Consider the following 14,967-nt stretch of genomic DNA (forward strand, 5'->3'; position numbering starts at 1 on the left):
CACACTAATATCCCTGGCCATGATTACATTCAAATTGGTTACAGCAATGGCAATGGTGGATCAATAGTCTAATTTACCATCAATCGATAATGAGCCTGAGCCATAAAATATTGTTATGATCGAACCATCTAAAAACATGTGAGAAACTAATAGAAACCCACGAAGAGCAGCCAAAAGGCTAACTAGTTCCGGTCAGTTAATCCCTGTGTGATATATGAGGTCCAATATCCTCGTTGCATGTTGTGAGACCACAAAACGAAACCACAAAATGCACAAACACACACACACACAAACGTATTACCTCACGTGCCTGCAGCTTGAGCCTGGAAATCCCTACTCAGAGGTCGTGTATTGAGTTCAAGAAGTGGTTTTCTATAGGATCACCTTTTTCCTCCATCATGAATATGTATAAGCAGTCAAAAATCTTAATATCAGCCATATTTGGTGATCAAGTGATAAAAAAGTCACTTTATCTTTCAGAACAATTTGTTTATTTTTTTTACCCAATCACAGTCAATCATTTTCATTACCTGTGCTAACATCTTTGTGTACTCCATCTGCGGCTGATTTATTTTATTAACCGAGATGACAACATGATTGAGCGACCTCTCCTGGCTTCAAGGCAGCCTCCCTACTCGCTTTACGTTTGGATTTGAACCCGCAACTCATTCAAGCCATACACATAAGACAGATGTGTCTCTAATGTGACTCTTGCGTAACTCCAACATAACTCTAACCCTCCCGTGGCTGACGGCGAAGCGTATTTCATCTAACAGCTTAAGAGACGGACAGTTGTTCAGATCCCCCAACCTTTCATTCTGCCCCCGAGGGCCGAGAATTATGTCCGACTGCTTTGTTTATTCACCTCTAACAGTTTTTCATTTCTTTTTTTTCCTTCCCTTTCTTCTCTCAGTTTTCAGTTTTTCCAACTGGAAAATTGAACCTTAAACCCGTCCCACGAGAGAGGGCTGTATTCTTTATAATATGCATGCATGCATGTGTGTGTGTGTGTGGTTTTTCACCTAGCACAGCATATGGCTGGCGGTTCACAACCCTCTATGTAATGGAGGCTTTTCGCAGGAGTCTAACCCTGAAACCTGTAAAAACCTTGCTATCATAGTTGTTCATTTATCATTTTCACTCCAGGGTGGCGGTAGTGGTAGCGGTAGCGGTTGTGGTGGTGTCGGTGATCTATCCCAGCAGGCATTGCAGCGCAGGAGGACAGGTTGCTAGTCCATTACGGAGCCCACACAGAAAATTGCTCTCTCACTCATATCCATGGCCATATTAGAGTGATCTAACATGCATTTCTTTGGACTGTGGCAGAAACCCGAAGCACGAGGACGCAACCCACACAAACGCTGTGAAGACATTTAATGGAAGAAAAAAAAAAAAGAAAAAGAAAAAAAAATTTCACGTCAAAATATTTTAAAATTCACACTCACCAGATGGTCGGCGATTCACATCTCCCTTCTTCCAGGTTATTACACTTCTCAAAAGCATAACTGCCAGATGCAGTCCAGTTGGTGAAAAAATAATAACACGCTTGTATGTGACTCACCAGATGGTTGGCGGTTCGGATCCCTCCACTTCAAGGTAGTCATATTTCTCCTCCGTCTGGAAGTCTGTAAACACGACAGAGATGGTGTCTCCGGGTTCGGCCAATAGGATCCAAGTACAGTCGGCCTGGTTACCATAGTTGCCGGGGTAACCGGGACTGGTCACCACCCCACTGCCGCCCCTCACAGTGCCCCCACATGTGTCCTCAGCTGTCAATCAAATCAGAGTGACAAATAGAAAACCTGGGTTAGGAGAGGAGGAGGGACCGAGGGGCATAACTTGTATTTCTTTATGAATTTTGTTAGATTTGGAGGTATTTTTCGTTTTGTTTTTACCAGTATTTCCAATTAGGTTGGTCAATTAACATATGCTTCAATCAAGTTAATTAACCACATAGTAAATTATATGTTAAGACCAAATTTGGAATTGTTTTAAAACGTCTACAAAGTCAGCCACCCCAACTCCCCAGCTCTCTCTCTCTTTCTCTCTATGAGGTGATCAATATCTAGCCAAGAAATATCTGAACCATAGCCACTATTTAATACATGTTATCAAATGGAATTATAAAATATGGAGCTCTTTATTACATTTAGATACATATGTCATGTAGAGTAAGGATGCTTACATATGCATGAAGAGCTCCTATGTCTTGCGCTACTCAGTCATCTTCTGCGTTTCACCCAGCAGACTCATAATTCTGTCTATTTCATTTTCTTCTTTCTTGTTTTGGCTAGTCAGAATAAGGGGCCACGCTAAAGAGTAAGGCTAGAATTTCCCTTTCGGATTCAGTGACGCTGCACTGCTTTTGCATTTGTCCATTTAATGAGCTCCGCTCTCGCCTCCTCCAGTCACCTCCAAGGGATTTAAGATTTTACTGCGTTCCAATTTGCTTGATTTTAACATAAAAATCCTTATTTGATTTTGAGCCATTGGGACCAGATGTGGTGGTAAATAGCAGTGTTTTATTCTAAATATTGATCACATCTGATTAATAGCAATTGTGATGGTTCTTTATCAATAGTGAATCTTGATTATTCTATAACAGATAAAGACACATGGATTGCGCTGTGCACACGGCATAAATTATACACATATAATTTATACTGACACGCTCCCAGAGAAAAACATACCACACTGGACCGTTGTATGTCACTGGGGCATGAGGACTCGACAGGACCGTCTTCAGTTCACTTAACAGTTTTCTCTTTCTTTCGGTTTCATTTTTCCGGTGGGCGTTTCTCAGATCTGACACTCCGAAACAGACCCATATCCATCTTCTAATAAAACAACCCACCGAGAAAAGGAAAACCACGGCTTGAGGTTCCTGTTAAGGGTCATTTTGAGCTCAAGTCAGCCCTGGTATCCTCTGCCCCGGGGATACAGAATAAAATGTCGGACCTTTTTTTCTGAGAGCGTCCGACTCCAACTGTAAAACATGGTATAAATCATACCTGTATAATTTACAGTCATACATATAAGAGGCGATACTTTATGCAACACGGTCTTGAAGCCGACGTGTCATTTTTCCCCCCACACATCAATGAGTGTAAAAGCAGATTTAAGCGTATAGCAGTTTTCAACATGTTAAAAATGGTGGAAATATAAAATAAGGTGCATTATACTCAATGACCGGCAAAAAAATGACACATCCTGTTCAAGAGTGGGGACACACACCGTCAGGTATATATGCACTCCCAGCGGGCACGCCCACGAGCGGGATGTGTATATACAAATGACGGAAAGAGGGGCGGGACCAAGCAAGACTCCGCCCATGTGGGGGCGGGGTCAATACAATAGCTGTGGTCCAACAGCTGACGCTGAGCAACAGACAGGAACTGGCAGTGATTCATAGGCATGAGGAGGGATAAATGATAAGATGCGAAGGATTTATGATGACAAAGAACAAACACATCAGTATGGGTCGAGACAGACAACAAATGGGAATTTAATCAAGAGAGGTAACTGGTGAGCAGGACCAAAAAAAAGGAACAAAGACAAACGGACAGAAAAAGAGCTGAACTCGATGGAAAGACGAGAAACCATCATGTCGGAAGAGACAGAAATGGAAAACGGTGCCAATTGTTTCCAATAGGAAACGACAGAATGGGTGAAACAGAACCAGTAGCTAGAAGGAATTTAATTTAATATATTCTGGGGTTTTTTTTTTCCAATCCATCAGCATACATGTTTGGGAACACACACATCTTGTATTACTCTGAGGACAGGGGTGCTGAAAATAATATTGCAGCATATAATGTCCATATTTGTTATTCACCCATTTTACCACAAATTGTTTTGAAGAGTAAAACGATATGTGTCTTTCCAAAGCACAACTGCAAATGTATTAAAAATGACAGAGAAATTCATCATTCAATCATGAGCATTGCATTGATTCAAAACAGATGGTCAAAAAGACCTTTCAGCTTGACAGACAGACAGACAGACAGGCAGGCAGGCAGACAGACAGACCAGCAGCCCCAGACACAGCCAGATAAAGATGCACTCATTCCATAGCTAAAGTCACACCATCGAAACTATAAACGCTAAGATTAACTGGTTTCCAATTAAAACCAAGAATCAAAACCAACGAAGCTTTGGTCACTTTCCAGCTGTGCATAACACACCAGCCTAAACTGAACTATAGCTGAGAAGTACCGCCAGAAACGCAGAAGTATTGCAAGAGCCGCTTATGATTGTAAATCCTATTCTCAGTAGCAGATAGTCTAAATGGACACTGCAAAAAAAAAAAAGCGATTGGAGACAGCAGTGAATTTTCACAAAAACAAACTAATAATAACTTCCATCCACCCATCCATCCATCCATCCATTATCCAAACCGTTTATCCTGCTCTCAGGGTCGCAGGGATGCTGGAGCCTATCCCGGCAGCCACTGGGCGGCAGGCGGGGAGACACCCTGGACAGGCCGCCAGTCCATCACGGGGCTGACACACACACACACACACATTCACACCTTGGGACGATTTAGTACGGCCGATCCACCTGACCTACATGTCTTTGGACTGTGGCGAGCCCCCGGAGGAAACCCACGCAGACACGGGGAGAACATGCCAACTCCACACAGAGGCTGTGAGGCGACCGCGCTAACCACTGTGCCACCGTGCTGCCTAATAACAACTCATGAAATCTAAAATGTGCTGTGGATAGCAACAAGAGCAAGCTAGAGAGTGGATGGGTGAAACTACCTAAGGTTGTTGAGCTTTTGTCTTTCTGTTGTGTCTACAGGTGAGCATGTGTATGTGTATTTGCATGAGGGCACACTGAAGCAGACAGCGCTGCTTGCGGGATGACAGCTGTCATGGGTTTATCATGATAACAGGCGTTACCAAGGCAGTGAAACACACATGCACACATATACACACGCACACACACACAGATAAACACACAATGACCCTCCAGCTTACTAATACAATAGTGACAGGTGGGGGACAGGTTGTGCGACCCAAAAGGTGTAGCGATTGCTGGCTTTTATTGTGAGTTTACGACTAAATAAAGAAAATTAAAAACAAATACGAGTTACTGGAAATGTGAATACTGTATGCAGTGTTCTGTTCACCGCATTTAACATCAATTCATATCAAGGATTGATGGCTGTGATTCATAGTTGCTTGCCTTTCTTGTTTTTCCTTTCCTCTCCACTTCCAGCGAGCAGTGTTCGTCTCTGTATTGTTGGCAGGCGGTCCCTCGCCACCTGACTTTAAAAAAGCGAGTTTCTTTATCACTTGTTGGACTATAAATAATTTCAGACTTTGATATAATCATTCCTTAGAATGTCAAAGCTATCATTTGTCTGTCCACGGAAAAGAAAAGAAAAGCAATTTTTCTTTCTTTAGACAAAAGGCTGGGAGGAAGTCTGCTCCCTCCTGTGTGGACCCCATGCCATTTAAGAGTCATTTAGTGAAGGGCTGGGTGATAAAACCGGAGTATAACTGAAAAGTATATTCCAAACGTAATGTATGCAAGTTGAATCTGACGTGGAAGCGGTTTTTCATGCTGTGCAGCGTGCGCCGGTACACCAGTTGCCTCTAGTCGCGTCCTATTACAAGCCTGATCATGAGATGAGATTCCTGCTTCTTCCTGCCTCATTTACCATAAATGCATCCCAATTACCTCGCCAGTGAATTTGTTTTAATCTCGGTTTCCGGGAAAAATTTGATGCACACAAATGAGATTTTTTTCTTCAGTCCACATGTTAGTTCTACATGTTAACACAAGGGAGCGGTTCAAATGCACCAAAACACTAGCTTATATGAAGTTTCGTCTCCTTTCTTTTTCCATTTCCATCTCTTAAAGTGACCATCATGAACGTCGTTGGGCGTCCCTACAGACACAATTGGCCGTGTCTGCGGGTGGGAAGCCAGATGTGGGTATGTGTCCTGGTCGCTGCACTAGCGCCTCCTCTGGTCGGTCGGGGCACCTGTTCAGGGAGGAGGAGAACTTGGGGGGGATAGTGTGATCCTCCCACGCGCTACATCCCCCTGGAGAAACTCCTCACTGTCAGGTGAAACGAAGCGGCTGGTGACGCCACATGTATCAGAGGAGGCATGTGGTAGTCTGCAGCCCTCCCCGGCTCGGCAGAGGGGGCGCAGAAGCAACCGGGACGGCTCAGAAAATAGGGCAATTGGCCAAGTACCATTGGGGAGAAAAGGGGGGGGAGAACCCCCCCCAAAAAAGGTCATTATTGTTTTTGTGCCCCTTATCGACAACTATGTTATGATGCAGGACTCTGAATCCGAGAGATGTATTTGAAATGAAATGCCGCTATTGAACAGCACAAATAAAAGAGGGTTGAACCTGCGTTGTGGTCATTCATGTTTGCATATGTGTTGGTAAATGTATTTTACGAGCTTGTTCTGCCGTATCTGACTGTTAGCCACAACAACTTCTCCCTTTTCAACCTGCTGCTACCTTCCTTCCTTCCTTCTTCTGCATGTGGCTGAAGATCTAAGACGCCATGTGCCGGACCGGTTTCCCAGGGAAAGTCCCACCTGATTTTATCTGTTGGGATGACAAACTATGAAACAATTCACGATTTCATATGTTGTGAAATAGCTATTGTCTATATGTACGGCAGCAACAGATAATATCTAAAAATTACATTTGTTTAGATGTAAGGATTATCAGGATTCAGCTTAATTCACGATTTGCAATCACCCCTTTCCCTATAAAAAAAGAATCATTAACTACCGATTCAGTATTTTCAATTATGTGAGGCTCGACATGAATTTAAAATGTAAATTTCTGTTTCAGTTGATTGTCTTTTTAACGGTTTTTCTGTGATAATTCATGCATAGTTTATCAGCTGTTATGTCTGGTAAGATACAATAGGTTAAAAAGTTTTCACGCTCGCTCGCTCTCGGTGCATGCTGGGAGTCGGTATGTGAGTGAGCGTTTGGTGGCAGCGACCCGCTGTCAGAATATGTGATGTAATTATCCAGGTTCTAGTAGGTTATTTTTGTCTTTGGGGCTGATGTTTTCAGACTGAGTTTATTTAATGGTCGTGGGCTACGTTTGCTGTAGTCTGTGTGGTTGTTTGTCGGACCTTTTCTTTTTTCGGTGTGAGCGAGACGGCGTCCTCGGAGGCGCCCTCTCTCACTGTCCGACACGGAGTGCGGGCTCAGCCTGATCCATCTCTGTTCGGATAGAGGCGGTTCTCCTGGCTGTAGGAGACCGCGTGGGACTCGTCAACCTGTCGTATGCCTCCAGGATGAACAAAGGTGTGGTCGTTTGCCTTAAAGAAGAGCGTTTTGTGGCTCTATCTGCAGGTTTCCCCACTCGCCGTGCCCTCCACCCGGGTCACCGTCTCCGCTGTTCCCTCGTTCATTCCCGGTGAGGCGTTGGAGCGGGAGTTTCAGCGTTTTGGGAAGCTGGCCGGTGGTTTTAGGACTGTGGGGTTGGGCTGTACGGGCGATAAATTTAAACATGTCCAATTCCTCCAGAGACAGGTTTTTGTGCATCTGAATTGTCCGTCAAAGATGCTGGAGGTTTCCTTCAGAGGGAAACATGGGGAGGGACATTACATGGTGCACGCCAGCACAAGCAGCGTCACATGTTTTGACTGTGGTGATGTGGGGCACAAGCGAAACCCTTGCCCTCATAGGCCGGCCGAGGGGCGGCCCAAGCCGGAGGCCGGGCCGGCTGAGGAGCGCACTAACACCGATGCTCCGGTGGCTGAGCAGCTATCGGACGCCGCTGCTCCGCGGGGGGACGGCGCCCCGCCGACTGAGCCTGAGGCAGGGGAGGGATACAACGGGCAGGCTGGCGAACTGCGAGTTGATTCTGGCGGTAAGAATGTAATTGATGACAGCTCGGCTGTCTTGAATATCAAAACAGAAGAAAGGAAAGAAGTAGAGGAGAAACCGGCACCAGGGAAAAGCAGCGGAAAAGGGCCAGCAGCTGGACCTGACCATAGTCAGGCTGGTGGTGCAAAGGGAAGAAAGGGTGAGTCGGGCGTTATGGAGAGTGTTGCTGGTGAGGAAAAGGTGGAGGAAATGGGGTATGACACTGACTCTGACTGTATCTCTGTTACAGACTCACAGCCACAAATTGTAGATCTGTATTCCCTTGAGGAAATAAATGGTTTTCTAGATGACACCTTTGGAAAGTCTGTGAAAGTAACTGAGTAGAAAAATGTATTGAAAGCGTGTCAACTGTGCAGAAATTATTTGGGGTTGATGTGATGGATGAAAAAAAAAAAGAAGTTTCCGGTTGCATAAGGCCAATCACAGAAAAGGGTTCTAAAAGGTTAAGGACTCGGTAAGTTAGGACGTGACGAGTGTGTTGCACTGGGCGATCTTCCTCTTACTGCTGCCGGAGGAGTCACTGATTCAGGGAGCCACGACTGGTGCTCTCCAGGACTTTCCCAGAAACTGGTTTCCACCAGGAACATCACCCTACAGCGCATAGTGGCTGCAGCGGGATCAGGACTTGACAACACCGAGGCGGTAGCTCAGCTGCTCAACATGAGGTCTACATGCCGCACAAGAGACTTTTTAAAACTACGAATAAAAAAAAAAAACGTCTGAAGAAGAGCTGAAGATGATGAGGGACTACGACAGCAGAGCAGAGCATCAACACAGAAATGACCTTTCTTCCAGAACTTGTGGTAGTATTGTGCTTAGTGGGAGTTGATGAAGATCCGGTTTTCTTTTTTTTTCTAACTTGTGTAACGAGGGAAAGTCCTGGCCGTATTATTGGCTTTTTAAATCTTATTTTATGTAAATTGTGTAAACACAACATCCATTGCACGTTGTCTGTCTTGGGAGAGAGATCCCTCATCTGTTGCTCTCCCTTTCTTCCTGTTTTTTCTCCGTGTTAAAGTTTTTTTTTTAGGGAGTTGTTCCTCATCCGACGCGAGGGTCTAAGGACAGGATGTTGTGTTGCTGCAAACCCGCCTGAGGCGAATTTGTGTTTGTTATGTTGGGCTTATGTTGTTATGTTCGTTGTTACAAATACTTGTTCAGATTTTTTTCTTCCTGAAACTGTCCTCTTTGGATGAGCTGGATTATAAAGATGATTATGTTTGAATATCAGCTGTCGGACTCTAATGTAATCTCAATAAATGTACTTTTTAAAATAAGAAAAGTTTTCATAATGTATTATATGCTGACAATAACATTTTCTCATTCTGTGATACCACACCAACCAGGGTGAGCGCTATAATTTCTTTATAAATGACTCTGAACTGGGCGGCACGGTGGTGCAGTGGTTGGCACGGTCGCCTCACAGCAAGAAGGTTCTGGGTTCGAGCCCCAGGGTAGTCCAACCTTGGGGGTCGTCCCGGGTCGTCCTCTGTGTGGAGTTTGCATGTTCTCCCCGTGTCTGTGTGGGTTTCCTCCGGGTGCTCCGGTTTCCTCCCACAGTCCAAAGACATGTAGGTCAGGTGAATCGGCCGTACTAAATTGTCCCTAGGTGTGAATGTGTGTGTGTGTGTCGGCCCTGTGATGGCCTGGCGGCCTGTCCAGGGTGTCTCCCCAACTGTCGCCCAATGACCGCTGGGATAGGCTCAAGCATCCCGTGACCCTGGGAGCGGGATAAGTGGCTTGGATAATGGATATATTCATTCATTCATCCATTGTTTTGCATTGCTTTATACAAGACTGGGTTAAAACCTAGCATGTGGCTGAACCGCGAATACATTTATTAAACGGCTGTTTGTGCCCGACTATGTTTAAGAAGAGGTTGTTTTGACATCAGTTCCATGAACAGCTGACGACGTAATAGAAAACTCTTCGCACGGCCAATGGTGAAACTCCATCACTCAGTCAGGCACTCGCTCGCTCTCGGACAACCGCGGGTGTAGGGCTAGCCCCGCTCTTGTGGTCCAGCCAAACAGAAAATAATCAGTCAGCCGCAGTTCGGAGTTTCTGGAGCGGCTGCAGTGCGGAGGTGAAGCTAGAACGGTAGAACAAGTAGAACAGGTCTTTGGTGGCACCACTTCTGCTCTCTGTGCTGTTCCTTTCTGTTATTTCAAATGGCAACCTGGGGGAGCCGAACTCCCCCAGTGCCCCGATGCACTGACCCTCAGTGGGCGGGAGGGAGGGAGGGAGGGTGTGTGTGTGTGTGTGTGTGTGTGAGTGAGCGCAAGGGAAAGAGATATACAGAGATGGAGAGGCTGGGAGACAGCGAGAGAGGTAGTGTTGTCCATGTTGCTTTCGTTTCTTATCAGATCACTGAACTAAAGTTGCCCTTTTGTTTGCCTTTCCCCCTCCGTGTCTCTCTCTCTCTCTCTCTCTCTCTCTCTCGCTCTCGCTCTCGCTCTCTCTCTCTCTCTCTCTCTCTCTCACTCCTTCCCAGTTTATATCCCTCTCTTCATTTCACTGTTGTTTTCTCTTTACTTTCTCTCTCTCTCTCTCTCTCTCTCTCTCTCTCTCTCTCTCTCTCTCTCTCTCTCTCTCTCTCTCTCTCTCTCTCTCTCTCTCTCTGTCTCTCTCTCTGGCTGTAGTTGTTTTTCTAGGCGGCATTTTTTTTTCTTCCTTGCTGCTCTCTTCTCTCGTTTCAGTCTCCGTGCCCTCACTTCTCCTTTGGCGTCATCTCAGCATCTTTGCACCAGTGAACAAAATACCTAAATAATTACTTCTCAGGAGCTTTATCAGTATTAATTATTACTATTTATGTTGTTGTTGTTGTTGCTGTAAACAATGATTCTCCACCCCTTCACTCGTCCTCTCTCCTCCGTTTTCTTCCTCTCTACATCCCTTTTTCCTCTCCTACCCGTACATCACCCCTTCCATCCTTTCTCTTTAGCCCTATTCGCTACTCTGTTCTCTCTCTCTCAAACACTCAAATAGCCTGTGGTGCTTTGATCACTCATTCTTAGCCTCCCTCATCTTCCTCCCTCTCCTTGCACTCCTATTCGCTCATCTCCTCTCCCCCGCTGTGCTTGTCATCAGTATCACAGTCATCTGAGGATTTTGTCTTTATCCTGCTCGGTCTTGCTGGGTCCCCCCTTCAAATCCCTCTGATTTTATTTTGCTCTTTTTCTCCAGAAAAAAAAAAGAAAAGAAAAATAAGTTCTGCGTTTCTCAGTCTCTTTCTATTTCTCTCTCCCTCTCGCTCTGATTGACTTTATGTTTTAATTGTTTTTTGTAGCTGTCTCGCTTTCTCTTTTCTTTTCCTCCTCCGCCCCCCCCGTCACTCACTCCATATTATTTTCCTCATCCCATAACGCTGTGCCTTCCTTTGATAGGCAGATCTCTATCACACACACACACACACACAACGCATATGCATACACGGACTCGCGCATACTCTCCGACTTCAATCACTGAAGACCCGTGGCGCTGACAACCTCTAAGGATTATGGGCCATCTACATCATCCTCTGGTCTACTCCTCCTCCAGGCTGGATCCATCCATCCCTTCTCCTCTCCCATCTGCATCCACACACCAATCCATCAACCCTCTGCTCCCCCTATAAACCTGTAAACACACAGCCCTCTTTCTCTCTCCACCCCTCGCCATCGACCTGCCATGAATGAGTGAGTGGACGGCGGGGGAGAGGAAGGGCGCAGGACGGAAGGAGTGTTAAACAAGTGCATCCCAATGACCCACACACATATTGTCATTGGATTTCCTCACGGTACACCAGTCCAAGGCACCTTACCAGGACACTTGCCATAACTCTTCAGACGGCTGCGACCGCGTGCGTACCCGCGGCCATATTCCAAGCCTCGGCTAAACGGGCGTTGGCTTTTTAATGTTACTTTTACTATATGATCGAGCCCCGGACTCATTACGTTTACAGGTCAGTTTCACCAAGGTATCCTCTGTGGCCTTGACGCAACCCAGCCGTGATGTGCCTGTGAGTAATTTGGCAAGATGGAGAGGGTACACGAGAAACGGAGTAAACGGTCATTTGAATACCGATTTAGTGATTAATGGACAGCCACAGGGTACCCGTCAACTTTCAGGTAGCTGACTTTCAGAGAAAAATCCCAAAGATAAAAAGCCCCCCCCCCCCCCCGTAACCTTTATCATAAACTCAGTTTATTTACATGCAGTTTAATAATGTCATAACATTCTGACTGATGGCTTGATGGGAAAGATTAACCTTCATACAAACACCTAAATCACATCAGAGTTATCCGGCCCAACTCGGTCCGACTGGAAATCGTGTCTCACGGGACACAGAAGTGACGATCCGTGACTGGCCACGAAAGCAGCTGAACTGGACTACTTCCTCAGTCGGTTGTGTACTTTTCGCACACGGTCATTTGCTTTGACGTTGTCGACGAGCAACAAACACGAGGTCGGGTTGTGGTACGAACCGGTTTGTGGAAGGGACGAACTTTATGCTCCAAATCCCAGAAAGTTGAGTCGGTTCATCTGGACACGACTTTTATCAAGAGAGGAACGTTTCATCGCTCATCTAAGTGACCTCTTCAGTCTCAACTGACTGCAGGTATCCCCACCCTGATAAACAATAGTCGCACAACGGCCGAAACCAACGATCGGCTTCATATGCAAATTGCCGTGAGCATTAACTAGAGTTACAATGGCCATGTGTACTATTTGTAGAGGATTGAGGAACAGTTGCAATCACATCCAAAGGAGTTGAATCAAGTGCAACTGGACTTGGTATATATCCGTGAAGATGTTTCGCCTCTCATCCAAGAGGCTTCCTCAGTTCGTGCCTTTCTGACTAGACGAAGCTAGCAGACTAGCTTCGTCTAGCTTCGTCTAGTCAGAAAGGCACGAACTGAGGAAGCCTCTTGGATGAGAGGCGAAACGTCTTCCCGGATATATACCAAGTCCAGTTGCACTTGATTCAACTCCTTTGGATAACCATGACCTGGATGAATGAGAACATTCACAGACAGTTGCAATCACAGCACTGTAAGATGGTGACAGAGCTACTCTTAGCCCCCCCCCCACCCCCCCCGGGTTCAGGGATGGTCGTTCCCTCTTCACATAGACGGCCTCTTTGACTCCCCGTTCAAACCAGCGTTCCTCCCGATCAAGGATGTGCACATCCTCATCCTTGAAAGAGTGGCCACTGGCCTGTAGATGGGTGTACACAAGGGGTGCCCAACTCCAGGCCTTGAGGGCCGCAGTGTCTGCAGGTATTTGTTCCAACCATGCACTTCACCACCTGATATATCTCATTAGCTCACCTCTTGGACCAAGGAGGAAAAGTAATTAGTTAAATCAGGTGGTGTAGTGCATGGTTGCAACAAATACCTGCAGACACTGCGGCCCTCGAGGCCTGGAGTTGGGCACCCCTGGTGTAGACTGTGGAGTCCTGGCCTGACGTGTTAGCTCTCCTGTGTTGTGCCGTCCTCTTGGCAGGCGTCAGTTTGGTTTCCCTGATGTACAAGTCACGGCAATCCTCCTGGCACATAACAGCATAGACTATATTGCTCTGTTTGTGCCGGGGGACCCGATCCTTGGAGTGGACCAATTTCTGGTGCATTGTGTTTTGGGGTATGAAAGCAGCTGAGACGCTGTGTTTGGAAAATACGCGTCTCAACTGTTCCAACACTCCCGCCACATATGGACTCACCACTGGTTTATGCTTAGGCAGCTGTTGTCCTTCTCCTCTCTTTGATCGGCTGGTACACTGTTTGGGTGTCTTTCTGGCTTTGACAAACGCCCAGTTAGGATAGCCACACTTAACCAGGGCCTGTTTAATGTGGGATTTCTCCCCTTCCCCGGCTGCTGTGTCGGTGAGGATGTTGTCATCTCGGTGGTACAGCGTCCTGATGATTCCTAGTTTGTGCTCCAGTGGATGATGAGAGTCAGACCTTAAGTACTGATCAGTATGTGTTGGTTCACGGTAAACATCAACAATCAAATGTCCCCCATCACCAATTGCAATTTCACAGTGTAAGAAGACTAACCAGTCATGTTTCACATCCTCCCTGGTGAACTTGATGTGGTTGTCCACAGAGTTAACGTGGTCAGTGAAATGTGCTACATCCCGAGATTTAATTTTAACCCAGGTGTCGTCCATAAATCTGAACCAATGGCTAGGTGGTGTCCCTGGATAGGACATCAGAGCCCTCTTTTCCACTTCCTCCATATACAAGTTGGCCACTACAGGTGAGACTGGGGAACCCATAGCACACCCATGCCTCTGCCTATAGTACTGCCCCCTGTATTGTTTATAAGGGTGAGGTGGTGTTGGGGGGGGGGGGATGCCTGCAGTCAGTTGAGACTAAACTTGTGTCCAGATGAACTGATTCAACTGTCTGTGATTTTCATATGTGGATTATTGAGCATGCATAAACACTTCACGCTCCAAGCTTTGAAAGTCTTCAACGTAGTAGAGCTTACTACCGTAGCCCGGGGGAGGTACGTACGCCGATCCTCGCAAAACACGTTGTGGATTTGAAACGACATCTCCCGGTTTTCAACCTCATTTAATATTTCATGTCTACTTCCACATAAACAGGACTTGCCGCTAAATACCATTCCTGGCGTGCGTATCTTCTGACTACACCTATCACATGGGCATTTGCCACGTTTGGCGTACAAATGAACAGTTCATTTCAAATCTTTTAATTGGCTAGATTTCATACGGATAGATGAAAATATCTGCATATTAATGAAGCTATGATGACTCAATACTTAGCAAACATGAATGTTTATTTGCACAATGAAACAAGTAGTCTGTAGTCAGGGCTCGGCGTTTTCGGTTTTTATTTTTCAAAGCCATCCATCATGCCGAATTTCGCCACAAGAGGGCACTGTTACATAACCTCACACGAACAGGAACAACTTTTGGATCCGTGGGAACATAAAATCCGGGTAAAAATGAGTTTAACAATCTGGGTATTTTTCGGTAAAAAACCAAAAACGCTGAGCCTTGTCTGTAGTTTACCAAGTGTTTGTTTGCACTAAATGATACCGAAAACGTGCAGCGTCCGATCGTCTCCCTCACGTTTCC

The 14,967-nt window shown here is 45.9% G+C and overlaps 1 protein-coding gene across 1 annotated transcript in view; it reads right to left on the bottom strand.

Moving 5' to 3' along the window:
- Positions 1-14,967, bottom strand: part of LOC130128423 (CUB and sushi domain-containing protein 3-like) — a 502,508-nt gene that overhangs the window by 277,753 nt on the left and 209,788 nt on the right. The window contains exon 5 of the mRNA XM_056298036.1: positions 1,562-1,769. Coding sequence (XP_056154011.1) covers positions 1,562-1,769 — 208 coding nt within the window. The remainder of the gene's footprint in view (positions 1-1,561; positions 1,770-14,967) is intronic.

Source organism: Lampris incognitus, chromosome 18 (genome assembly GCF_029633865.1).
Source record: "Lampris incognitus isolate fLamInc1 chromosome 18, fLamInc1.hap2, whole genome shotgun sequence".
NCBI lineage: Eukaryota > Metazoa > Chordata > Actinopteri > Lampriformes > Lampridae > Lampris > Lampris incognitus.